Source organism: Rhinolophus sinicus, chromosome 17, assembly GCF_057876585.1.
Source record: "Rhinolophus sinicus isolate RSI-liver-muscle chromosome 17, RSI-T2T, whole genome shotgun sequence".
Taxonomy (NCBI): domain Eukaryota; kingdom Metazoa; phylum Chordata; class Mammalia; order Chiroptera; family Rhinolophidae; genus Rhinolophus; species Rhinolophus sinicus.
In genome coordinates this window covers 41,689,403-41,717,352 of record NC_142517.1, presented here as the reverse complement: position 1 = coordinate 41,717,352, position 27,950 = coordinate 41,689,403, and the positions used below count along the sequence as shown (strand labels likewise).

Sequence of the window (27,950 nt, the reverse complement as noted above, 5' to 3'; positions counted from 1 at the left end):
AGTATGGCAGAACAGATCGATTTGTGATAAATATTTTTAAAAAATCAACCTTCACATAATACAAAATAATTGGGACTGTCTAGTGAAATTATCTTGATATTATTCAAGAGACAATTGAAATGTACTTCTATATTTCCAACAAAAAACAATTTGTATTTTTTCCTCCATCTTAAAGCAAAATAACAAATAAATGTGTTTTTAGTAAGTACTTATTGAGTCCTATTTTTTTGTGTTATTCTGTAAGTACTGGGAGAGAGACAAAGACATATAAGATTAAGTCTCTAACCTTAATAGGTTTCTAAACAAGTTAGAAACAATACACACACGGAGAATAAATAGCATGAAATAAAATAAATGTTCATGAAGATGACTGAAGAGTTTGTTGTATATAAGAATATTCCAAGTAGATACCAAGAAAAAGGTAAACTTGAGAGACAAATCATAAAATTACCTAGAAATCAAGGGCATTTCAAATTGAACACTTGAAAGTTCTGGGACTTTATTTACATTAAAGCAAGTTGAGGTAGGTGTTCCACCTATAAACAGTAATATGATTAGTCTTCCCTTCCTCTTTCCTCAGTCCTCACCCTCCTAGAGTTTGAATCTACTTCTAACTTAAACCCATTCTTCTTCTTTTTTTAGCTTGTTATGGAAAAGACAGAGCTGGATATTATACGCAATGTTCATATTAATTGATGAGGAAGAAGACAATAGAAGGAAGCAATGGAGGGAGGGAAGGAAAGATTGCTAGTCAGTGGATATTGAGATGGATTTTGAGATCTAAGCAAGACAATTCAGGAGAGGCTTTAAAATACACTGGAGAAAACATAGTACTACTACTCAGAGCATCACCTGTCTTCTAGCCAATCATCACTCTATAGCATCCTCCCCTGAAGACAGTGTGGTATAGTGGAAAGGTCAGGGGCTTTGGAATCTGACAGACCTGTATTCACGCCCTAAACCTCCAATTAAATGTATACACCTGAGTAACACACACATATACACATACAGACACACACGCACATATCTCTGTTATGAGGTCCAGAGGCTCAGTTTCTTCATCTTGAAATTAGTTTTAACAATACCCAGCTCAGCTCATGGGGCTAGAGTAAGGTTAAATGTCACAATGAATATAAGGCATTTAGCACAATACTTGGGCTTCGTGGAGCGACTGCTAAAGTGCCAAGGTGTTTCCCAGAAAACTGTTCCTCCTGAGGACCTTTGATACAGGACCCTAAAACACCTTCCGACTGTAAATCAGAAGCTCAAACTGACTTTATACAAGTCCTTTCCATAAGGCCTCTAAGACTTCTGGGTAAGACCAGTGATTACAGTGCTGACTGCACCACTCTATCTACACACGTTCTAGCCTGCCAGGATCTGGGACCATCACAAACTACCTCTTATCCTGAGACACATCATACATTGATGAGTTTCAGCTTGGCATAAACCTGTGTGTATTGTCGGTTCTACAATTCCTGGATAAATTCATAACTGTCTTATTTTAAAGAATGAGTTTCATATCTATTATTGTGGTCCCTCTTAAGAGTTTCAAAATCTGAAAAGTTTTAAACTTTATTTCTATTTTTCTACGTTTTGCTTCTCTTTTCTGACTGTATTTTTAAAGACTCATTCAATTTCATTTCAAATTAAGAGTAAAATATACTGGTCATACCCTAAAACTACATTTTTTATATCAAACAAACACAGCCTTTTACTTTAATAGTACTTTATAGAACCTATTCTTATATAGATGAGCTTATCAGTTTCAAAGGTGCAAACAACCATACAATCACAGTGAAGAGTTTACTGATTTACAGTGATAAGAAAAAGTATGATTTATGTTCCACAGAACACAGTAGTTAAAAGCAGAATAGAAGATTATTTCTGAGGAAAAAATGTATGTCAATTAATGCCATCTTTAAAATATCTTGTGGCATCACTAAAGAGAAGAAAATAAATCGCCAAGGGAAACAACAGTCCTTTATTGTCCTACATTTTCTATTCCTTATACTGCCTTTTAAAATATGATTCACAGTGAGTCATCTCAGCTGGTTATTTAAAAAAGTTAAATAAACATAGATGCATGTAGAAAAATGTGGGAGCTAGTACACTTGATACTCAAATAATCTAACATTGATTTTACAATGCATAGATAAAAATATATTATTTAAAGATGAAATACACCAGAAGACACTGGATAATTGTGTCTAAACTGAATACAACATTTTTTTTTTTTTTGCAAAAATTACAAAGTGACATGTTTACAAGAATCAGGTTGGCCACTTTAAAAAAAAAAAGATAGGCAACTCATTCTAAAGATTATCTAGTATTCTGCAGATTATCCAATGATCCAGCTAGCCAAGGCAGATGAAAATCGAGCAAGACTTTTAAATTATTGCATGGAATGGGTCCATCTGACTGGTGTAGAAATTAACCCGGGGGCTCTTTTTATGGCCCACAGATGCTGCACTGTTTTATGTTTGCAACTGCATGATCTGGTTATTGGCTGCTTTGGAAGAGTGAGCAAAAGCTTTCTTGAATGAATTAAATTCACGTGGGGTTTATTTTTTATCACTCTCTTCCTGAGGCAGAAAATTGGAGTTGTATATATAATAACACATGTGAGTTTAATTATGTTTGACCAAACCAAAAAACTGAAAAAATAAAAAGAAAGACTTGGATAAAATGAATCAACACGAGGGCTAGGGGACTCTATGTTCTATTACAAGCCAAGATTAAAAGTATAAAAACAAACAAACAAACAAACAAACAAAAAAGTTTAAAAGGATTGCCAGGGAGGTGATGCTCATATAATAATGGACTCTAGTGCTATCTTGTCATGGACACAGGGTTTATCCCGGAAATAACACTTAGGAAAAAAATTCACCACATAATAAATCATCATTCTGTTGGGATAGTAGGGAACCTTATGTCACTAATACTTCAATTACTGTAGCTATACATAAATTGTAGGTACTGAAAAAGAAGAAAAAAAACACTAAAAGAATTTGGATGAAGTGCTTAGAATAGGTAAGGAAATAATGATCACCAAAGGAAGTTGCATGAATTGCAACAAACTGTGAAGATGGGAATAAACAAAAGAAAATGAAGTATAATTCTGAGGAATACAAAAAGGGATCATGTGCTTAGGATAACAATTAAGGGATATTATACAATAAAAATATGAGTTCAGAGAGAAATGCGAGGAAAAAAAATAGTTTGAGGAGACAAACACTGACAAAGTAGAGACAATCAGATTTTATTACAGAACCAGCTGTCTCAAATTCTTTTTTGAGACTAGGCGTAGAATATCAATAAATGAAATACAATCTTTAATACAGTCAGAATCCTTACAAAAATATAATGGAAATTGATACTAAACATGTTTTCAGGAAATTGTACTCAAGGGTTGGCCAATCTATCTATCAATTTGAGCAAGCAATGTAAGCTACTTCTCAGAGAATGCTTTTGGGTTTAAGTTTTTGTCACACAAAAAGGTCAGTTCCAGAAATGTCAGTTCAGGTCAAACCACTAGAAAAAGCCAGATTCAGAACTCTGACAGAAAAAAAATATTTTCTTAGACTGTTTGGCTTTTTAGATGGACTGCTTTGCATTTCTTAGGGAAAGCACAGAGCCAGGTATCTAGTTTACCCGTCCTTTACTCTCTCAGGCCGCTCTAGAGTTGGAATTGATGGTCATTAAAACCAAGATTGAAGACAGATGAGCTGAGGACTAGAATCATACAATGTACACAGTCACATTTTTAATTTTACCAGTTGGGAAATTTATCTTATATTTCTCAAAAAGAAAAAAAAAAATAGATAGGTCTCAATCACTTGTGATTGTAGAAAAGAACCAAAGTGATGTTTGAAGATATGAAAGCACAAATCTAACAGAAAACAGAGTACTTTCCTCAGTGGTATTATCACCTTGAAATACTATCCTTCCTTCTAAAATGAAGTGATTTCTTCTAATGCATTATCAGAGCTAATAAGAAAAATAAGTCAGAACAAATCAGCATTGCCGGTTTTTCAAAGAACAGGAGGAAATGCTGCCAACAACCATTTTACGTTTAGTGAGACAATTGAGAGGTGGCAACAAGCCACACAGTTTGAAATTATGTTTCCTGCTGAGTCTGGCTTACACTAAATAAATGTGTACATAGCCAGATCAAATGAAATTGACTTGTACTTTATTTGTTCATTTGTAGTTTTTATAATAATGCTAAATAATTCACATCCAGAATTCTGACAAAGAAAAATAGTAGATTAACAAAAAGCATCAGAATTACATAGTCATTGATTATTTTGTAGTGCTGTTTTATACATTTAAAAGTACATAAAGTGAGAAACAGTAAACTTAGTAGTTACTAACTGCTCACTCCTTAGTCTGCTTCAAGGGTGTGGTGGTATTCTATTCTTGACACCACCTTGTGCCCCTGCAAACTAGTCCCATTGCCTTGTATGTGGATTTTTTGGACATAATGTTTGTCACAAGTACATCTGAAGCATATCAGTTATCTTATCAGTCACTATTTACAGTACACCTCCATGCACTGCATATAAATATTCATTCTCTAACTATTATGTGTTTGGCATTGACCAAATATTAAGAGCCAAGGTCACTCAGTCAAAATGAGTTTTCAAGAACCACCCAATAAATCAACTCAAAGAAATTATTCACTTGTAAATTATCCTTCTTTCTGGTGGTTGTGAGAATGGTAGAGAATGGTCTGCTGCTATCGTAAACTAGTGTAATAAATAAACAAGATGGCCCCTTGTCAAGGGGTAAAAATTACACCATTGAAAATGCAATTGGGTTTCAGAGACCTTCATACTTAAACTCTTTGCAGAAAGGAGAAACAATATTTTATAGTTCAGCCTTGAAGGGCTTTTTTTTTTTTTTTTTTAAGCTGTAATTGAGAACTGAAGACTAATCACTGTTAACTGTCATACAAAATAGAAAATATATCCACAATTAAAGCTTGTATTAAGCAGTAAAATTATATGTTTCATTTAGCTACAGGAACTCTGTTTAGCTAATGAAATAATCTATCATCGTAGACAAAACTGAAATTGAAATATTTACTCAGTTGTTAAGAGGTGTCCATTATTCACACATTAGCATTTTAAAGTATTCATTTTAGAAATAAGGTTATAACCAAAGTAGCCAAAATAGAACAGCTAAACCGAATTGCCTACAATTCAGCAAACATTTGAATAACCTATGACTATGAGACAGAGAAAATAATTTAAAATCATGATTACTAAAATACAAAAAATGTATAGCTTAAAGGTGACATATCATATATATTTGATCAAATATACCTAAGCCATGATAAAAGAAAAAAAAAATGTGCATTTTGTTTGTTTATTTATTTATTTATTTATTATCATCATCATCATCATCATTTTGTATTGGGAACATCTCAAGCCCGGCTGCATCTTTCTGAGTGAAAAGTGACAGGGAGACCCAAGGAGATTCATATCAAAAGAAAAGAAAACTGAAAAATAACCAACAACCAAATAAAAAGCTCTTCACTTAAAGCAGAAGTAATGTGTTGATTGATAGAGCAGCAAGAAGCCAAAATTACCGTGGCTCCTCCACTGAGAACCTTGGGTTTTAGGAAGAGGTTCACATATACTTAGAGGTATCTGGGATTCAGTAAAATCTCTGTAGAATGACTACAGTTCCCCAACCCTATCCCCTGTGTTGACATGCTTTTAGATATAACTATTAAAGAAAGGATTAATAACCTGGCCTAGTCTCAGAATATTCTCTTTTTGCCTTGTTGCTTTAACTGAAACGTGGCTCTCCCCTAATGACATTGCTTCCACTGCAGTCCGGTCAGGCAGTGGTTCGTTCACTCCTCTGTCCTTTCTACCACTAGCCCTTAGAAGAACAATATGAAATATGAAATATTGAGGTCACTGCTCATTTTATGAAAATTTAGCTCTTGGTTCAATTACTCCCTCTTACCAGAATTACTCCTGTGTTAATTCCTGGCAATTTCAGTATGCGTGTAGACATATACTGGTTTATCTTTTCTTTAGCCTCTTTCCTCCAGTGATTAGCTACCACACTTCCATGGTCATAACTAGCCTGCACCTTTTCATTACCAGTATCTGCACTCTTCATATAACCACACTTTGAATAATTCCACTTGCTGGCCACTGGCAAATAAGTCTTCTTAGCTTACTCCCTCTCAATTTTTTTGATCTCATGGAGAAATAACGTCTATTCACCCTCTTTCCTTCTTTTTTGCTCACCGTTATTCCCATCATATCTTCATTTTATTCCATAACCCAGTTTAGATACTCTGGTCTATCACTCATTTTTTTGCATGCAACTTTCAGTTTCCTGTACTTATCTAGTTCATCGTCCATCTCCTAGCAAAGACCTAGCCCTGATTCAGTACACTTCTCCCTGTTCGATGCCTGAATTTCTATCTGAAGGTTGGAAAACAACAACAACAACAACAACAAAACCCAAAAAACCCCACAATTATGCTGAATACACACACACACACACACACACACACACACACACACACATCTTCTGAGCTCTTAATGCTGTTCAAAATACTTACCACATTTTCATAATTCATTTACTCTTCCTCCCTCCTAAACAAGTGCTGTATTGTTTTCCAATCTAAAAATGACTTGGCATATGATCTTCCTTCCTTCACATTTTTATGGATGTCTTAATACCTAAGGTAAAGTCCTTTTTCCCTATGCCACTGTTAAGAAAATCAGGCCGGCATTCTCCCTTCACTCTCTTTGATCAAATCTTCACCCTCTACAGGATTATTCTCTTTAAAACAAAAACATGCTGATCCTTCTCAACTCCATACTTACCACCTACCATCACATGTTCCTAATTTATCTCCTCCCATTCTCTTTGGAATCCCTCTAATTGGGCTTTTTCTTACATCACTTCTCTAGAATTGTTGAGATCACCAATGATCTGTAAATTGCTAAATCCCGTAGTCAATTCTAAGTCCTCATTTTTCTTGACCAATCAGCAGTATTTGATACAGTGAATTATGCTCTTCTCTTTGACAGATTTTGTTCTCTTGGATTAAACATATCACATTCATCTGTTTTTTTTGTGTGTGTTTTTTTTTTTCTTTTTTTTTTTTTTCTCTCTTACTCTTTGGGCACTCCACCTCAGTCTCCATTTCTGATTTCACCTTTTGGCCCAGTTTCTGAATTTATGAGTATTCCCCACCCCCCAATTCTTAGACCCTTTTCTTTCCTTTATCTATACTAAATCTCTTTGCTATCTCATTTGGGACAACTCCCAGACTTATACTCCCAGACCAGATCTCTTCTCTGTACTCTGGAAAAAAGTACAATCAGCTCTGCTATAACACTTACATTGAGAATGCAAATTTGTTCCAATTACTTTGGAACAAATTAAATTAGAATAATGCTAATTTAAAAATTGTTTTGATTTATGGCAATTTTGTTCCACCATGTACGTATGTGTCTTAGGTTCAGGGATTTTAATTTTGTTTTATGTGTTTATTTAGCTGCTTGATTTGTTTGTTTGTTTTGTTTGTTTGTTTTATCATAGAACTGTACCAGGAATAGAGTACATGGATACTCAAAAAGTATAAGGTAAATGAATGAATTAGTGGGTTCAGGAGGTCTTGTAATGTCAATGAGAAATGTATGCACATTTTTTGTACATAAGTAATTCTCTGGGGAGAGAGACTACACTAATTTTTAGATTAGAAAGGGATCCCTAAATGCCCACAAAACCAGAGTTATAATATAATTCTTATAATTACTCATTAAGACATTATTTGACTTTCGAAGTAGCTGATGTTACTTAAAATGCTCAAATTATATATAATTATAATGCTAAAATAATGTGTTTACTTATGGATTTTAGAAAGTAAACCCAATTGTTTAAAAAATAATAAAACTTGTTATTTCAAATGGCAATAGTGCTAATATATTTGTTTTTGTTGATTTTATTTCTTTAATTTTTTTAAAAAAACTCTTTATGTGTTTATTGCAAACATAGTATACATTTATCATAGAACATTTGGACTCAGAAAAGCAACTTGTAAATCATTTTCAATTCTATCATGCAATGTTAGTATTTTGCAATATACTTTTTGAGGTTCCTTCTATGGATGCCAGTTATTCCTTTATAGATGAACTAATCTGTGTTATATAAATAATGATATCTTTCTTTTGTTCTCTGAACAAAAATTAAATGTTTACACAGTACCAGCTAAATTTTCTTAAGTATGAAAATTAGAATTAAAGAAAAAGCAAAACAGTCTATAGAACCAGTAAAATAGATGCTTAAAAGAAATCCTTACAGAAAAGGATAATCCTTAATATTCACAGAACTTTATAGTCCTTTATTTATACCAGCTCTACTTTTATTTTGCAAAATGTCATGTACTTGGTGACTCTGTCTCAAAGCCCAAAATATTCTAGATATAATAAATTAGAAGTGGAGGACACAGTGAGTGCTACAGGTAGTCACATTGGGAACAGTGAGATAGAACTTTGACAAAAGTAGAAAAGAAGAAAGCTATATAGAGACTAACTTAAATAAACCAAAGCAGAGAAATATGAGGTCATTTAGTATGGGAACAAATAGAACTCAATATTAGCTCAATTGTTCCCAAGGTCATGGTTTTATAGCCACTATAATAAAAGTCAAAAGAATCACTGGGGGATTAAGTATTACACTTCCAGATACTGGAAATCTTTGGCTCTTTAGAGTGATCCACTTTCCAAGGATTATTCTGGTTAAAATATCGGCTTTGGTTTTAAAAAGTACTTGTCTACAAATGACTCATTACAAATCTGATAGTAAAATGTGTGACTCAAAGAGAAGGGGGAGGGTACATTCTTTAATGACAGTACTGACTTGTGTGTATTTGGTTAATAAAGGCAAATTATAAGCTTAATTAAAAGATTTATATGTAGATAAAAGGGAAATGAAGGTAATTATTTGGGTGGTATCAGAATTCTGCAGAAACAGATATATTCAAATATGAAGGAATTGAAATAGAGACTATGGAAATAATCTTCATCCTTAATCTAGGATGAGCCAACACTTCACTGAAATGGATCGGACCCATACCTCAGAGAAACCAATCCTCAAGGAGAATATTCTAAGCAAATCATGTTTAACTGACTAAATGCTAAGTACAAATGTAAAAAAAAAAAAAAAAATCCCTGAACCATATTTTTCCATATGGAACCTGTAAATAATAACAAAAACTTGAAATTATAAATCTCTTTGATTAAAAAAAAAGAATAGTAGAACATCCTTTAAAATCTGATACGTGACCTTATGCTTGCTGACACATAAGCACACCTCATTCCTGTTCACATGTCAGCCAAAATACTTCCCAGTTCTTCTCATGATAACCCTCTGTAGGAAGCACTTCCATATTGGTGTAGTTAGTACAGCAGATAATTTTATCCATTCTTGTTGAAAATTAGTCAAACAATTTTTCATTTGCTGAAATTACTATAATTCAAAGAAAAATTACCTTTAAGGCTGTTTTGAACTTCTATCGCTATATCAAGAGCATTAAAGGGCAGAACAGGTTCATTGGCAATTTGCAAAATCACCTCTCCTGACAGCTGAAAGAAAAAATAAAAAAGAAATGCAAGCATTCAGTATTAAGGGTTTTAATATGTTTGTTTTTTATTATTTCATACACTCATACATCCAGAGTAGCAAAAACACAAAGGGAAGAATAGACTTTTATAAAATCTCTTGTTCTTTTAAACCCCATTTATTTTATTTTTCTAAAAGAAAAACAAATGTCTCAGTATATTTTTCATGTCTCAGAATAGCATGGAAATATAAAATGTTATTCCTTTTTAAGCTAAAGATTAAGAAATGTCTTCTCTGGAGTTGGAGTTATAGTATTTAAACTTTAAAACAATTCCTCATAAAACAGTTCAGAATGTCACATGATAAAACAATAGAGAGGAACTGAAAATCAATATCTGGTTATTGAACTAAGCAGAGCTCAAGACAAAATTAATGATCCATTTATTTCATTTAAAATATAATTTAATCTAAAAAAATTCCTTTAAAATTTTAGGTACTATTTCCCTTAATACTTTACTGTATTCTTAATTACTTTTCTAATATTTATAGAAACTAACACCATTTACATATCTTTAGGGCAATGTTTAAATTAAATTAAAAAACAACAACAACAACAACAACAAAACTTCTAAATGTTATCTCCAAAACTCATACCTGGAATTTTCACACAGCACTCCGACACTGTGTTTGAAAACCAACATGTGCACTACAGCTGAACTAGCATCTGCTTAATAGATTGAATAACTTATGTGCATTCATATACATCTCAAAGGATCTCAGGACTTGTAGCAAATGCTATTGCTACTCTCCTTCTCTTTTAACTGATCTTTAATATTTACCAGGGTTTAACAAATGTCCCAATATATCTTACAGCCCTCAGCTGGCACACAGGGAAATGTGGCCATGTTGTTGTTATTAATAAACTATGAAACATTAGTGAATGAAAATATTGTTTTGTGAAACTACAGGGGAAATTAACACACTAACTTGAGATAGTACAGAGCACATAAACAATATAACTTACAGGGAAAATATATTAAACATTCAAATCTACATATTCAACTAGGGTGAAATTCCATTTAATATTTAAAAAAATTATATTTCCCAATTGTTCACACAGTATGTATTATGATAAAAATACAATTCAATTTATTTTTATTCAATATGCTTGGAGAAATACATTTCTTAGAAACAAAGAGAAAAAAAACACAAAAAACTTTGATATTCCTTTATTTCTTTGAGATATTTTTTCTCCCAAATGTAACAACCATTTCTCCCACAATGCCTAAAGTATCTTTGCAGTTTTATCCCCAGGATAGTGATCACAAAAATCCTGGGAAACTGCCTACTTGGATTATGTTTTTTCAGGGAAATAAAAGCATTATCTGCAATAGATTAATATGAATCCTGTTTCTATTCCACCCTACCCCATCCAAATCATGCAAGGAATACTGATAACACTGATATTTGGAAATAAATTATTTGCAAAAAGGAATTTTTTAAAGAAGATTAAGAAGCATTACAGTTTATTTTTCCAATTTGCACTGGATAATAGAAACTACAGAATAGACATGTTTTGTTTACACTTTTGGAATCTGGAAACCACATATTACAAAAGATTAAAATGAAAGAATGGGGAAGGAGGAGAAAGGTGACTTTTCTGTGTGCTGCTGGAGAAATTTGTTTTGTTTTCCTTTTTTAGTCATTTGGTAGCTCAAGCAACTGAAATATAAGCCAGCTAGCCACCTTGCTGTTTCGTTCAAAAAGAACCTGGCAACACATATTGGGATTTCTAAGTCAGCTGGCACACAATAGACTGTTTAGACTAAATCGGCTTTATTTGCAGCTTCATAAGGAAAAGGGAGATTTGTGTAAGCTTTGCCATGAAGTGAGAAGCGATTAAACATACTGCAAACTCTTCTCACCCAGTTTGGAATTCACTCTTATTCAGTCATGTCAAAGCAAACTTCCCTTATATTTAAATAAGGCCCCATTCTTTTCAAAGTGCTTTATACCTAAATGTCTAATTTCATTGTCTTGACAAGCCTAGAAGCAGGTTGTAAGGGAATTAATCCTGTGTTAAAAAACATTGAATATAAGACTTACTGTTCCAGTCTAAGGTGACAACATAGGGGCCTCCTTAACTTATCTCCTCCAAAGGACACACTGAGTCTATGGCTACCAACGGAACAATCCCCTCTGAAAAAATCCAGAATCTAGCTGAATGCTTCCTACACATTGAGCTAAAGAGAAAAAGCACACATCAAAATGGATTATAAAGTCTGAGATATACTCTGGCCATAAAAGCACCCAATCATGGGAACATACAATCAGGAGGGAGCTCACAACTCCCATCTTCTCCCTGAGGAGAGAAGGGTTTGGAACCTATCTGCATATCTTAAATTCTGTAGAAGCAGAGTGTCAAGCTTCTAATTTAATATACATCTAGGTGTCAACTGAAATCAACTTTGGAAATTAGGGAGATCGGCAAGTGCCATCTTTGTGTTCTCCCTCTACTCTACTCCAGGTCACTTGTGTCCCCCTGAAAGGAGCTTGTGCACATGTCTGGTGCCTGCTTTTGTGGCTGACACCCAGGAGATGCACCCCTTGATAACCTGGTTATGGCGGCCAGTGGGTCTTGCAATCACAGGTTCCACAGGATATAACAAACAAATAAACATTTGTTAACTATGTTATCCCTCCAGAGCTCAGAACAGAGGCAGCAGAGAGAAATACTCATATCCTAGTTTTTCCCTGAAAGAGGTTTATTTACATACTTCAAAAGTTTCTGCCTGGGGGTCTGATTTCCCATCAGCCTACACCTAGGTGCTGACGGAAATTCTCCCCTTTTGGACACTGACAAGTCTTGACACACCCTCAACTACTGGGAGCTACCAGAAACAAAAAGGAGGTTTGGTCAATCACAAAGATTTGAGGGACTAGGGCCAGGCTGAACAATAAGGTTCATCTTGTACAAGAGATCACTCCAATGGGAGAGATAGCTGTTTTATCTGATGCACAGAAACCAACACAGAGAATCAAGGACAATAAAGAAAGAAATAAGTTTCAAACACAGAACAAGATAAAATCGAGAAACAGACCCTAGAAAAATGGAAATAAGTGATGTAACTGATAAAGAGTTCAAAATAATGGTCATAAGTTTGCTTACCAAGATCAGGAGAACAATGCATAAACAGAGTGAGAATTTCAATAAAGAGACAAAATATAAGAAAGTATCAAACAGAAATCACAGAGCTGAAGACTGCAATAACTGAACTGAAAAATTCAATAGAGGGGTTCAACAGCAGAATAGATCAAGCAGATGAAAGGGTTGGTGAACTCAGAGACAGGACAGTAGAATTCATCCAATCAGAAAAGGAAAAAGAAAAAAAAATGAAAAAGAGTGAAGATAGCTTGAGGGAATATATGGGACACCATCAAATGGATCAATATTTGCATTATAGGGGATGTAGATGAGATGAGAAAGCAGCAGAAAACTTATTCAGAGAAATAATGGCTAAACTTCCAAAATTGGGGACAGAAACAGACATCTAGACCCAGGAATCCTAAACAGTTTTAAACAAGATGAATCCAAAGAAACCCACACCAAGACACATAGTAATTAAATTGTCAGAAGTTAAAGACGAGAAGAACATCTTAAAAACAGCAAAAGGAAAAGAACTTGGTACATACAAGGGAACCTCCATAAGACTATCAGTAGAGTTTTCAACATAAACTTTGTAGGCCAAGAAAGATTGGGATGATATACTTAAAGTGCTGAAAAAAAAAAAAAATGCCAATCAAGATACTCTACTTGGCAAAGTCATCCTTCAGAATTAAAGGAGAGATAATTTTCCAGACAAGCAAAGGCTGAAGAAGTTCATTACCTCTAGACCAGCCTTACAAGAAATGTTAAAGGGAATTTTTCAAACTGAAAGAAAAGGACACTAAATAGGAAAACATGAAATTATAAATTTTACTGGTAAAGGTAAATATATGGTTAAATTCATAATAATCTTCCATGATGGTGTCAAGGAACTCACTTATAAATGTAATATAAATGTTCAAAGCCAAAAGTATTAAAATAATAATTATAATATTTTTAATGGATATGCAAAGTTAAAGATGTAAATTGGGACATCAAAGATGAAATGTGGGAAAAGGGAGAGAGTTAAACATGTAAAGTTTTAGTATGCATTTGAATTTAAGTTATCAGCTTAAAATAGGCTGTTATAAATATAAAATATTTTATAAAAACTTCATGGTAATCATAAAATACAAGCCCTTAAAATGATACACAAAAATAAAGAGAAAGGACTCTAAGCATGATCACTAAAGAAAATCATCAAATCATAAAGGAAGAGAACATGAGAAGAATAAAGGGACAAAGAAATTGCAAAACAGCCAGAAGACAATGAACAAAATGGCAATAGTAGGTCTATCCTTATCAATAATTACATTAAATGTAAATTGACTAAGTTCTCCGATAAAAAAACATAGAGTGGCTGAATGAAGAAAATAACAAGACCCAATTATATGCTGTCCACCAGAGACTCACTTCGGCTTTAAGGACACATACAGACAGAAAGTAAATGGAAAACCGATTTCATGCAAACGAAAACCCAAAAAAGCAGGGGTAGCTATACTTGTATAAGAAAGAGATTGCAATAAAAGACAAAGAAGGTCAATAAATAATATAAAGGGATCAATCCAACAAGATATAGCATTTGTAAATGTTTATATACCTAACATAGGAGCATCTACATATCTACAACAAATGTTAAACCTGAAGGGAGGAAATAGATGGCAATACAATAATAGCACAGACTTCTATATCTCACTTTTGGCAATGGATAAATCACCCAGACTGAAAATCCACAAGTAAACATTGGACTTAAACAAGATGTTAGACCAGATGTATTTAACAGAACTTTTATAGAATCTAACAGCAGAAGAATACACATTCTTCTCAAGTACACATGGAACATTCTCCAGGATAGATCACATGTTAGGTCACAGAAACAAGTCTTGATTTAAGAAAACTGAAATGATATCCAGCATCTTTTTCTGACCACAATGGTATGAAACTGAAAATCAGTGACAAGCAGAATTGGAAAATTCACAAGTATGTTAAGATTCAGGGTGGTGAAGTGTTTCATTGTCTTGTGCAGTTCAGGTCCATAACATCAACAATTGCATGAACCTTGACAGTAAGCATTGTAGGGGGTCCTGAGTGGCTGCAAGGGCTATTGGGGTCCTCAGAGGCAAGGTCCTAGGGTAGATGGTGGTGGTGACCAGAACCAGTGGTGTACATACAAATGCTTGGCTGTAGAGCTGGCTGAGATGTCTGCATGGTGGCAGGGGCTGGCAGCGGGCACACACACATTGGCAAGAGCTTCATCCAGGGGCAGGGGCTGGGGTCAACTGTGGGGACGTGAGCAGCCATGGAACCTAAGCTGTGGGTGTGCACTCATGTGGCTGCGGGGGCTAGCCATGGGTGCACACACAACAGCAGAGACCGGTGACAGGAGTTAAGACCAGCACTGTGCAGGTGCATACCACACAGGGGTTAGCTGCTGGTACACATGGAGGTGCAGGTCAGTGACGGGGGGGTGGGCCAGGTCCTTTGTGCAGTTTCTCAAAAGGTTGGAGAAGCTAGTCACTCACTCTACCCTCTGTTTTCCTGCAACAAGAACTCTCTCTGGCCATGAAGTTCCCTCTTGGCACTGAGCTGTGCTGTCATAAGGGATGGGATGAGGAAGGCAAAACAAAACTGTTTTTACAACTGTTTTTGTGTGGTTATTTTAGGTTATTATATTTTGCTGCACTGTACTGTTGAAGTTGCTTAGGGGGTCTCCTGAGCACCCCAGAGCTATCTTTGTTCTTGTATAGCTGTGTAATTGTTGGTCTTTGTGGGAAGATGGAGGTTGTGATTCCTACTGTGCCCTGTTGGTGACATCAGTTCCCTGAGCTATCTGAAATTCCGTTATAATAATTTTACAAGTACGCAATCTGCCTCAAAAATCCCTGTGTCCCACTTTCTACTCTCTTCCCAGACCATCCTAGCCCTGGCAAGAGAATAAAGGAAGAATACATTAGAACAAGAAATAATGTTTTATAGAAGTAAATGTATTAAAAAAATGAAAGGATTATTTTATTGAACAATGAGTTAATGAACAGCACCCATTGCAAAGGCTTTCCTCTCTCACTAAATAATATTGATAACTTTAGAGTTAGTGGTTTCGTTGGTGTTAGGCTAGATCATAATACTAACAATAAAGCCTTCTAGATTTCAAGCTTAATAAAGGTTAATGATAGTTATCCCATATAAAAGATTTTCTTTCTTCAGCCTGATATAATTTTAGTTGTAGTGAAAGTTTTAAAAGAATGCTTTTAGAAACGTAATAAAGGAAAATATCCAGTAAGCCATTTTTTCTTAAACTTTGTACATAATAATCTGTTGCCTCGTTGCCTTTTGTGGGGACAGAGCCAGGAGTGCAGTTTCCAGACTCTCAGCCTCATGTGGAAAGGTGCTGGCTCAGGTAGTAAATGGCCATCAACTGTGATTGGATGGCCATCAGCTGTGGCTAGTTGGATGTCAGCTGTAACCAATGAGCCATTGGCCACTAATAAAACTGCGTCAGCAGAAGATGGGGGCTGGCAAGAAGATGGTGGCTGAGCTAGCAAGAGCGGATTGCAGTTAGCACAGCGGATTGCAGCTAGCGAGGGGAGCTGGTCATTTGGCAGAAAAGCGGACAGCAGGTCGCACATCGTGTGAATCCAGCCTCCAGTGAGACTATGGTGGTATGACTCCCCTACCTATGGCTCTGTGGGTGTTCTTTTTTGGCCTCACCATATCCTGTGTTCTTGTGTGGGGAGTGGGAGCTGAGACCCTGCAGGCCGCCCTGCATGACACCTTTATATTCTCTTTGTCACAGTCTTTCCTTTACCAGTCTAGAGAGAATATATATATATATATATATATATATATATATATATATATATATACACACAAATATATATATGTAGATATATATTTACTAAGTTATGACTATCTAGAGTAGGAATATCCAACCCCCCCCCCAAATAATGTATCTCATTGACCAGTATGGTGACCATTACTGCGATAAACTCTTTCACTGGATTTATTAGTTAATGCATGAACAATGCAGTTGGTCATAAATAGGTTCACTAAAGCAATACCAAACCATGGTTCTGTAATATATATTTTTTTTTTTTTTTAGTTACAGGCAGAAACACTCAGTTTCTTCCATTTGTATAATTCCAAATTGAAATAGCCATAGTTTATACCTCACACTAAAGCTGTCAGTTAAACTATCATACTGGGATTGTTTTTATGTCCTCAGTCAGACTTAAAATGTAATATATCCCCACTCTAGAAGGGAGGGCTGTGAGATATTCATAACACCTGTTTTACAGGTTAGTGTGAGAAAGAAATTGAGAGAGATTGGGTTGCTATGGCATGGCGTGACATAATATGACAAGCAGTGGATGACTCAAGAACCATCCCACTAGCATCTACTGAGCCTTCATTGTGTGATCACCACAGTGCTACAGGAGAAGAAAGAGAAGTATGAGACAGTTTCTTCTGTTAGGACTCATGTTACTGATAGAGACAAGTCACACCACTGTTGCACAATTGGAGAAGGAAGTTAACAGTAGAAAATTAATAAACAGGAATCTTTTGTTTCCTAGAAAGCATTCTTTTTTATTCTACATTAAACACACCATGTGATTATACCCCATGTATATATTTTTGGCTCAAGAATCTAGAGTGTAAAGGGGAAAGATCCCAGATGAGGGGAACAAAATGAGCAAAAACCTTGGGGTAGAAAGAAACATAGACTTTTTAGAGAAACATGAAGAAACTAGTGTGACAGAAATGGAGTCCTTGAAATGGGAAGTAAGTTCGTATGCCGGTTGTAGGGTGGGGTGTCAGCCAACCTTAAAACTCACCCAAGGCATATAGCCATGGTTCAGCGATCTGTCAGGAGCCCTTCCCCCTTCCTTTAACATTCAGAGCAGAGGCATTGCCTGCTACATTATGGTCTGGTGAGAGTCTCCCTTCAGGCTGCTGTATTCCTTCTGAATGACCTGACTCTGATTTATGTCACTTTATAATAGAAAATTCCCAATTTAGCAACAAATGCCCTGTGGATAACAACCCTCAGGGCAGCTAGCCATGGGCAAAGGGACTTGGGGACCTTGGAGATGAGCAGAGCAAAAAGCAGTGTAGCAGACCTCAGGATTGCTTTCCAAAGATGGAACATAGACAGAGGAGAGGAAGCGCGGATGCGCTGCTGACACACACAGACTATTTTCCCAACAAAAGGAGATATTAAGTGGCTCTACAAAAAATTCATGCACAGAATCTATGTACCCCTAAATCATACCCTTAAAATTCAGTATTAAAACTTTTATTCTCTCTCATCCAGAACACTCCACAAACCCCTTAATTGTTCTAAACATCTGACTCTAACCCATTCCGCATCTTGTAGCTGAACTATAGTGCAGTTACTTATTCAAAATATATTTCTTGTGTACCCCAAAAAGCAGAACTGACTCATGTCACTTTCCTTCTACTGTTCTCTTTAGCTAAAAAAAAAAAAAAAAAAAAAAAAGAAAAAAAAAAAAAAAAGGTGGTATCTAGCACTCAACTCAAAAACCTATAATCTGGCAAGTTTATGGAAAAAATTGCTTGAAAGTAAGACTGTCGTAGAAAATCAAGGACTTACATATCCTCCACAACTACCAGAACATATCACTTCAGGCCAAACTCACATTACAGAAACCAGTCAGCAAAACTCAAATGCCACCACTGTTCCCTCAGTGTTCCTAGGGATTGCCTTGGAATAGTTGCATGTGGAAGTGGAGACACCAATCACCTTGGAAGGGAGATCCAGTTGTTGCCAGTGAATGGTGCAAGGGCTGCTTTCTGTGGAGAGGGTTTAACGGCATGTTTAGGAGGTCTTGTGCCCACTGTTCACACATATCTGTGAAGCTCAATAGCAGAGGGATAAAGAGATAAAAATCAGTAGAGAATTACTAAGCTTACAGGAAAGATGAGTCAAGACTCCACCGTTGGGAGGGAAAAAGACCCCCATCCTTTCCTGCTTAAGATTTCAAAGGTATCAGAATAGTTTTGATGGACTTAGGAAGTCTCAAATGAAGTTTCTTGATAGCAAAGGGTTTTTTAAAAATCATTGAAGAATTCCAAAAGCTACTGAGAGTGAAATTCATTTAAAGGAGGAGAAGGATTCTATCCATGTGGAATATATAGGATGTTTGTTTCCTAAAACTTGTTGCTATTAATAGGAACTTCTGGTGTTGGATCCTCTGGCCCATGGGCCTACTACAGGGAAAGTACTGTGAACTTGTGTTAGCACACAGGGGGAAACTTGGGAACCCCTCGCTGTGCATAGACATCAGAGGATGCCATAGACATCAGTGGAGGAAAGAAAGTCCTTTTTACTCCAGCACCCTGAGAAACTGATGTTTCAGTCACCACCATGCCTCCTACAGCTGCCAAGGGCTGAGCAAGGACTCTGGGACACAGTTTGTGGGATAGCACAAGCCTTCATTGCAGAATTGCCACAGCTGACAGACTATACAAAAGCTCACTGGACACCTTGGACATGACAGAACCTTGATGGGATATGGAGTGAATAAAGGAGATATAAATGGAGTATGTTTCCACAGTAATTTAACTTGATTATGAAAGAGATGGGCCTTTACTTTCTCTCCCAAACAGATAAATGTGTACTTTTTTACAAACACACACTAACCACCTGTGAATGCCAAGGCATTCAAGAACTGAGATAACCTCTGCTGCCAAGAAACTATCCCTCAGTGCAAGCTCCCTGATTTGAACCCCGCTTTGAGCTTCAGTTCCTGCTATAAGCCCCATCTCTTCTCTGTGTTCTCAGCCTAAACACTGACCACACAACCTGGAGTTAACCATGAGCCTTCCTTTGGGTTCCCTCTGAAACAGATCTTGAGACAACATTTGAGTGCAAGTAGTACGTTAAGAGGTGAGGATAGCATAATGAGAAGAGACAAGACAGGGAAGGCAGCCAGTAGGAGGCATTTTATCAAGCCAGCTGTCACTGTGGGTGACTGGAACTCAGGGCTGCTGGAGAAAACCTGAGGGCCACTATAAAGTAGGTTCCTGAGAATTTCTCTTCCACCTGGCAAGGAAGCTGGGTATTGACTCCCCAACTCCCATCAGGCACTGGGTGAGAGTGATTTCATGAAAGTGTTAAAATTTGAACCCTGGGTTGTTGTATATTGGCAGCTCTCCAGGCTGAAGAAAATCTAAGGCAAAGAGATGCAAATCTCTTGGTGAAATAGAATCCTTACTTTCTATTCCTAGACCACAAAAGTAACTGATATAATTTTTTTCAATGTTAAGATATCTTTTCTTTTTCAGTGACTGCCATCACCCATCTGTTATTACTATGTAGCCGAGAAAATATATTTACACATTAAATTGGAAATAATCAGGTTAGCTTATTGGTATTTTTTTATGATTATTGTTTTAGTGCATGTAGTCATAGTTTTGACTTTGTAATACAGTTGTATCTACTGCTAGTCATATTGTTCTTAGAGAAGAAACGCAGTAAGTCTGTATTTCCTAGGATATTGGAAAAAGATAGTTTAAGATGCCGACTTTCTTTTTGTACCATTGTTAGTAGTAATTTGCATAGAAGTATATATGCATTGATGGACAAATAAAAAAATAAGTATTTTTATTATGTTTCACTAATAACTAACTTTTCAATACAATGTTAATAATAATAAAAACAACTAACATTTATGAGTTATTTCCATGTGTCAGGCATTATTCTGAATCCTTTATATTAATTAATTAATTTAATTCTTACAATAGCCTTATTCTGTTTTGCAGATGAGAAAACCGCGGTACGTTCAGTTAAGTAACTTTCCTAAGGCCCCTTAGGTAGTACAAGGCAATTCTGAGATTTGAGACCTAGCATTCTCTCTGCAGAATCTGGACTCTTAGACTGATCTGTATCTTTTTCTTTCATTTCCAACCACTCTGTGAATTTTAACAAATCAGGAATACTACTGGCCACTAAGGCAACATTTACCAAATGTGAACAAATGATCATTACAGGCTGATTACACCTATCAGAGATATTTAAAATCAAGAGCACAAGTAGTCCTATCAGGGATTATAACTGTTGGTACTGAGCCTAGAAAAGGGATGTAGAGATTTGTAAAGTAAAATAATTCTCTAAGATGCCCTTAGCGAATAAAGTATTTTTCTCATTTTTCTTACAATAAACGGCATTGATTCAACAAATATATAATACAACTGGAAGAGAGAGGGAAATAAACTAGGAGGGTCATCTGGGTTGCATAATGATTGGTATTTTTCTGTCTTAGTGGACTGTAAGTTATTACTCCAACTTCAGGTTCTTTGAACAGGTTTATGAAAAATACTTAAAAACTAATATGAACATTTACAAAATGGTTATCAGTGATCACCCATCCATCCATACTCATACTGCTTCAGGGCATTTCTATTATTAAATACATTTTTATAGGGTACTGCTAGATGTCAGAGACTATGTCGGAGATTTCCAGGTTTTTCTCATGAGAGGAGACAGATACTGACTATCGTTATCAAAAAGCTAAATGCTACAGGGTGCTATGAGAACATATACAGGGGTCCTAGTGCAGCTGAGGGGATCAGGTTAGACTTCCTTGAGAAAATTCTTTCTGTGGAAGGCACAGCACTAGGCTGCATGTCATACAGGAAAGAATCAGAAGCAGATTTGGTGCCAAGCATTTGCTCTTACACGAGTATACACAAAGTTTCTTAGTTGGATATTACATATCTTTATATAACCATAAAATTAAAATATTAAAAATGTATTTTATTGTTTATCTACATCTATTTCATGAAATTCGTGTGTTTGGGTGGACAGAGCTAACTGTCCTCCCCTCAACACACACACTCCCTCCCATCACTACCACAACAGAAATCAAGTTCTCTGTCATTGTTGATACCACTACAGGTCTGGTGTGGCAAACAGTAGGGGTTGTTCATTTTTAAAAGGGTGATGGTATGTTTATCAAATCATGCACTTGGTATATTATCCAAAGTAGTCAATTATGGAAAGAAAGATTACAGAATCGATTTAGCAAAGTTTATAATAATGCTAAAGAAACATACATAAAATGTACATCATGCAGGAAGAGAAATGAGGCCAATTATTTTCTATTTATAGCTTATTTTCAGAGATTTTATTTTCTTACCATAACACCAGATATCTGTACATGCAAAATAACACGGTCTTAGTTTACCCTTGAAGAATTTAATAAAACAGTGCTTTAGTAAAGGATAAAAGTTACATTTTTTCCTAACATGCAATCATTAAACAAAGGAGTATTGATCATAATGAATTCAATAACATAGAAGTCAATTATTTAATTAATACATTAATATTATCATTTTGATATAAATTATTAATATAATTCTTTTCTTCTGTATATCCTAGTTGAAAAGCCAACAAAAATAAATTAAACCTCTGTCTTACTATAGATTTGATATCAGGTAAAAGTTTGTTTTTCTAAAAATAATATTTTCAGAATATTAGTTATTTTTTCACAAAATATTAATATAGAAAAAATAATACATCACATCTGTATATTCATGGAGGCAACGAGAATAATAGAGAGGGGCTGAGATATAATAAAATAAAAAACAGATTGTTCTTCTGAACTTGCTATTTCTACCTAGAGCTCCTTTGAATAATGGCCAAACTGTATGTGATCCTTTCTGTATGCAATTGTATTGTTAATGCAATTGTATTGTTAAAGCACACTGTCTAGCTCTAGTATTTCCATGATTTCTCTTTCTTCCTCACATGTTGCTGAGTGATAGACAGGAGTCTTACAGCTCCTTCCTTCTCAAACATCCCAGGATGCCCCACAGAACAACACAGACCAAAGATTATAGAAGTTTGTAACATTATCAGTTACAAGTGTGGCATGATCCTTATATTTATAACTTTAGAACACTTTATCTTAGTGATATTGACTTTGAAAAAGTGCTTATAAAACACATACAGCTCAAGAGTCCTAGAAAAAAAATGCTAAAAATGTGCAACAATTTTTATAGTTAAGGGGTTTATAGGTTGGAAGCCAGTATATTAGCAAAGAAAAACAGAAAAGCACATATAATGGTGCATCCAAAGGGTCAAATGAGCAGGAACGGTGTCACGATGGGCAGCAATAGCACAAGAACACTTCTTAGAGATTTCCATTCTGTTGGGCCTTGAAGAAAGGATACAATTTAGGAAGGCGGGCAGAGTTTAGGGCAGTACTCTCAGCAAGACGAACAGGCAGGCACAAGTTCTGACTTCAACCACTGGGAAGTCAGTTTTGGTAAAAGGATAATTCTTTTAAAGGAAAAAAGGAAAATAAAGTTGGAGAAGACAAGTTATATTGTCAGAGGCCGCTTTCCTTGTCAATGAGTTCCTTATAAAGAGGAATGATATGCTATTTACATTGAGATGTCTTGATAAGCCAAAAAAAACATTTTTTTTTTTAAGCAACACTACCTGATTATAAATCAATTAACCTAGAGAAAACCTTACACCATTCCACATGTAACAGGTCAAAGCAAAGCCAGCTCTGGAAAGGTAAAGATGAGGTTTTCATTTCTTTATTTCATCTGGGATTGGGTCATTTTTGTTTCCACGTTACCACTATCACCAAAAATCATAATGTCTGCACGCATGTTGTTAAAAATACAATGGGTTCCAATTTAGAATGTATAGATTTCGTCCGGGCGCCTCTGTGGGCCTGGGTTTCCTTATCTCCAAGACCTTACTCTCTAAAACCTTATCACAATATTCTCTTGCATTGTTAACATGTGGTTAGTTATGGAGGCGTCCTGAGCGTCCTGAGGGACTCAGTCTAACAACAAAAGTTGGGGCTGTCAAAGAGCTTCATGTCACTACTTTCCAGAAACTGAAGTAGATTTTAACCAACTGCTGTGTTTGCCATGACAAACTCCATGTTTTGTAGACCGATTGCTTATAAAGATGCTGTGAAAGGAGCAGTCTCTCCTACGTGGGAAAAGTGCGTGTAAAGGCCAGGGCTCTGCAGAGCCTGCCACTAGTGGCTGCCTGAGTGGGTGTGTACAGTCTCTCCATAAACTTCAGGAATCTTTCTTCCTTTGCTCGCTAAAGTTTGTGTGGTCATTATATTTTTAGTTCCTCAAGGAGACTAGGAACAGTAGTCTACCCATCACATATGTAACTGCTCACTCTTTGCAAAAGCTCCAGGCCAATAAAGAGGTGATATAGTAAATTTGTCAGTTTTGCCTGTTCCGAAGGAGAGTAGAGGAACGGAGCAAATGTTAACTGAAAATGTACTCTGTGTCGGAACTTTCATTCGAACTGTGAATACATGATTTAATTTATTCCTACCAACAAACTTGCCAGATCACATTAAGCAACGATGATAGTCACCGGAGCCAGGCAGACTGGAGCAAAGCTGTGAAAGGTCTGGTAGGTTACAGTAAAGAATTTGGGCTGTGTACTGCAGACCACAATAGCTCAGTGTCTGGTCGCTGGACTATCTGCATCAGAATTACCTGTGAAATTTTTTAAAATAAAATTTTCCAAACATGGCTCCTCCCTACCACATGTAGACACATGATTCTAATTCAGCTGATCTACATAGAGAAGCTGGAATTAACCATTTTAAAATAAGCACCCTTCATTCCGATGCAGGTGGTGGAGGGAGCAGACTGGAAATTGGCACTATAAACAAAAGAATCTAATAAAAGGTCTTTGTGTGGGGAATTGATGCAATCAGATTTACATATTTCTATAAGTATATACTTGATAATGTTATCAAATTTCTGTGTAGAAAGTCTAAAATGTAACTATGAATATGATGTCATTACTGGATTGCAGCCAAGTACATATATAAATAAGAGGAGGCATAAGAAAACATTCAGCAAACTTGAAGAGAAAGCAATAACAGCAATTCTGAAAAGCTTATCAAAGCATTCAGGTGAATTTTAACAATGGAAAAATGTGTAAATTAATGAAATATAGTTTCCCCATTTAAATATACATATTTAGTGGAAAACAGCATCAAAAGAGGCTATACTTAGTAATGTGCCTGTTTTATTTTTAATTTCGTATATTATAAGTTACTAACAATGCATTATTTTTAAAGGGGATGGGGAAACCAGTCCCTCTCCATTCAATTTATTTAGAAGATTGGGCATACCAACTGGGTCATGCTGTGTGAACTATCTCATTTAATTAGGCAGATTAAGAACTGCTGGGGTTTTATTATCTCAGATCTATATTATGGCATTCATGCAATAAATATGAATACTTTATTTGTTCTCATCTCTTAATGGAAAATAATTCATTGCTAGGCAATATGCCATTGTGAAATATATAATTCAAATATACATTTATAAGTCATAAATCTAATCACCAAATGGTCAACCATTTTACATAAATTTATGGAGCAGCAAATGATGAAAGAAATCTTGGCTGCCTGATCTTATCACCTCAATTTGCAGATAAGAAAATAGAGATTGAAAATTGAAATGAGTTGCCTAACATCACACAGCTGTTTAGAGGCAAAACTAGAACTGGTATTAAGATCTTAGAACTCTCAGTACATTGCTTTTTACACAACAAAATACTAGAAGTAGAGTCCAAATTGTGTGTCTGTGTGTATGTTGTGCGTGTGTGTGTGTGTGAGAGAGAGAGAGTGAGAGAGAGAGAGAGAGAGAGAGAGAGAGAGAGAGAGACAGAGACAGAGAGACAGAGAGACAGAGAGACAGAGAGAGAGATGAAAATATGACAGAAGAATGGGAAATTTGGTAAACACGTGATATACACCAAAAGTACACAAGCGACAGTGGGCTCTGAAATTTGTTCGTTGCATAATTATGCTGCAGTCATTAGAAAACATTAAAAATAATCTCCTGAGTCCATTATGTTCTCTAACTTCTCTAGGAGTAAGTCTCAGTCCACAGGCCTCCCTAAGGCACCAACACCTCTTTTCTAGGTACGCTGCCCTATCTAGTCACCTGTTTTCATCTTAGTTGTTGCCCTATACCAATATATCCTTAGTTTCTCTGTATTCTTTAGACAATTTCTGATCTATCACTTTCTGAGAGAAATATATTAAAAATCCTACATTATGCTTCTGGAGGTATTGATTCCTTCTTATAATTTGATCATTTTTTTTAATTTAGTATATATGTTTGTTGGTGCCCACATATTCAGAATTGCTATATCTTCCTGAATAATTATTCCTATTATTCTAATGAGATAAACTTCTAATTAAACTTCTAATCTAAGTTTGAGTTTTAAAGTCTATTTTGTCTGATGTTGATAATCCTACATCAGTTTTCTTTGTTTGGCATTTGCATGACATATCATTTTTTAATCCCTTTACTTTCAGGTTTCCTGTCTCATAATATGTTGTATAACTTGAAATTAGCACTTCACTGCATTTCTTAAAATTGAAATATTGTCTGACAAACTTTATTTCAACTCATTTAACCTACTTATAATTGCAGATGTAGTTGCATTTATTGTATCTTATTTTGTATTTCTAGAAAATGAGCTCTTTGCTTTCTTTTTCTCCTTTTGAAGTTTTAATTTTCTGTTTCCTTTCCTAACTTCCTTCTAGTAAAACCTCGCTTCCCTTTGCAATCAATGCGAGCCAGCATCCTAGAAGCCTATGGGCAATCTGGTCTTCAAGCTCAGTTTGAGCCACTTACCCTCCCAGTCACCTTTATTTACCAGAACATGATAAGGTTTTTCCTGCCTGTAAGGATTTGCATATGATTTTCCCACTGATGAAAATGTTCTGTTTCCAATTCTTTGAAGATCTGACTCCTTCTAATTCTTTAAGCCTCAGTTTAATTTTGAGCTTCTTAGTCAAGCTTCCATGTGGACCATAAGGAAATAGGATTTCTTCCTACTTTTCCCAACATTTTTCTTTCCTAAAACTCTCTGTATATTACTTTCATAGTGCTTCTATTTATGTGTGTGCATATTTACTTGTTTGTTTTTGTCATCATCTATTAAATATGAGTTCTTTGAAAGCAGCTATCTTGCCTGTTTGTTGATTACTGTACACTCAGTACCTACCACAGCTCATTGCTCACATTAGGTGTTAAAAGTCCATTTATTGAATGAATAAATAAAAGATTTGCAAAGTGAGTCATTTCTACATCTTCAAATATTTGCGTGTCCATCATACATCATTTGTTAAATGTTTTGATTCCCCAACCGTCTATGATAATTATCATCATATCCCAAAGACATTAGAAAATATATATAAAGGCATCTAATAAGAGTAATTACCATGTGCATGCAATAAATTAAATATATTGACAAATTTGGTACTTACACATAAAAATACCAATTAGAGATAGATACAAACAAAACAAAATAAAGCAAAACAAAACAAAACAAAAAACAATGTGAGGTTTTGAAGACACTACTATTGTACACTACTATTTTACACACCACCCAAAGAGTTTATATGTGATTGAACAGAACAGAGTAGAATGAACATGGGGGTAGCAGTCAGTGAAAATGGATCTCTAACCCTAGTTCTGTAACTATCCATGTGGCTCTAAAACTACTTCTCGAGGCTTTGGTTCTTTTACTTCATGACAGATGATGTGAGAATAACTTAAATAATAGTACAGAAATGATCGACATATACTTAAGGCATTATTGTTATTAAACATAATGTAAACGGTATTGGGGAAAATCTGATCTTTCTTAAATATTTGTACTTATAATGTGAATTTAGGAAAGAGAAAATACTGATTCTTTTAAAAGTCTGAGTTACACAGAATGTCAGTCATTTAGGAACTCCTATCAATTAAATAACATCTCATGTACTTGATATCTAGAATTTTAAATGTTTTCCTCAAAAATCCCTATACTAGTACCCATAGGATTCTGTTAAATATATTTTCACAGCCAATTCCATATACACACTATCATACTATTTGCATTTCAGGGGAGTAGAAGACATTCTGAATAATTAATTGGATTGGCTAGTCTAAATAACAAACTGTATGAATTATATCACAAACTGTTATGATATTTTATTCTTTTCTCCTAAACAAAAACAATATGTACACTTAAAATAAACTGAGTTCAAAATTGGTGATAAGAAAAATAAAGGTTGGGTGGGCAAGTAAAAGCTTGCAAAACTATCACACTCTAAATTGTTGCAGATTTTAATGATTAAGCATTTTACCAATTCAGAGTAACGTTGTAATCACATAT

General features: G+C 35.3%; 1 protein-coding gene across 3 annotated transcripts in view; it reads right to left on the bottom strand.

The window, feature by feature from the left end:
- The window catches only part of NAALADL2 (N-acetylated alpha-linked acidic dipeptidase like 2), a 1,226,521-nt gene that overhangs the window by 53,243 nt on the left and 1,145,328 nt on the right, over nt 1-27,950 (bottom strand). For all 3 annotated transcript variants that reach the window (XM_074328105.2, XM_074328114.2, XM_074328092.2), the window contains one exon: nt 9,533-9,626. In XM_074328105.2, coding sequence (XP_074184206.2) covers nt 9,533-9,626 — 94 coding nt within the window. The remainder of the gene's footprint in view (nt 1-9,532; nt 9,627-27,950) is intronic.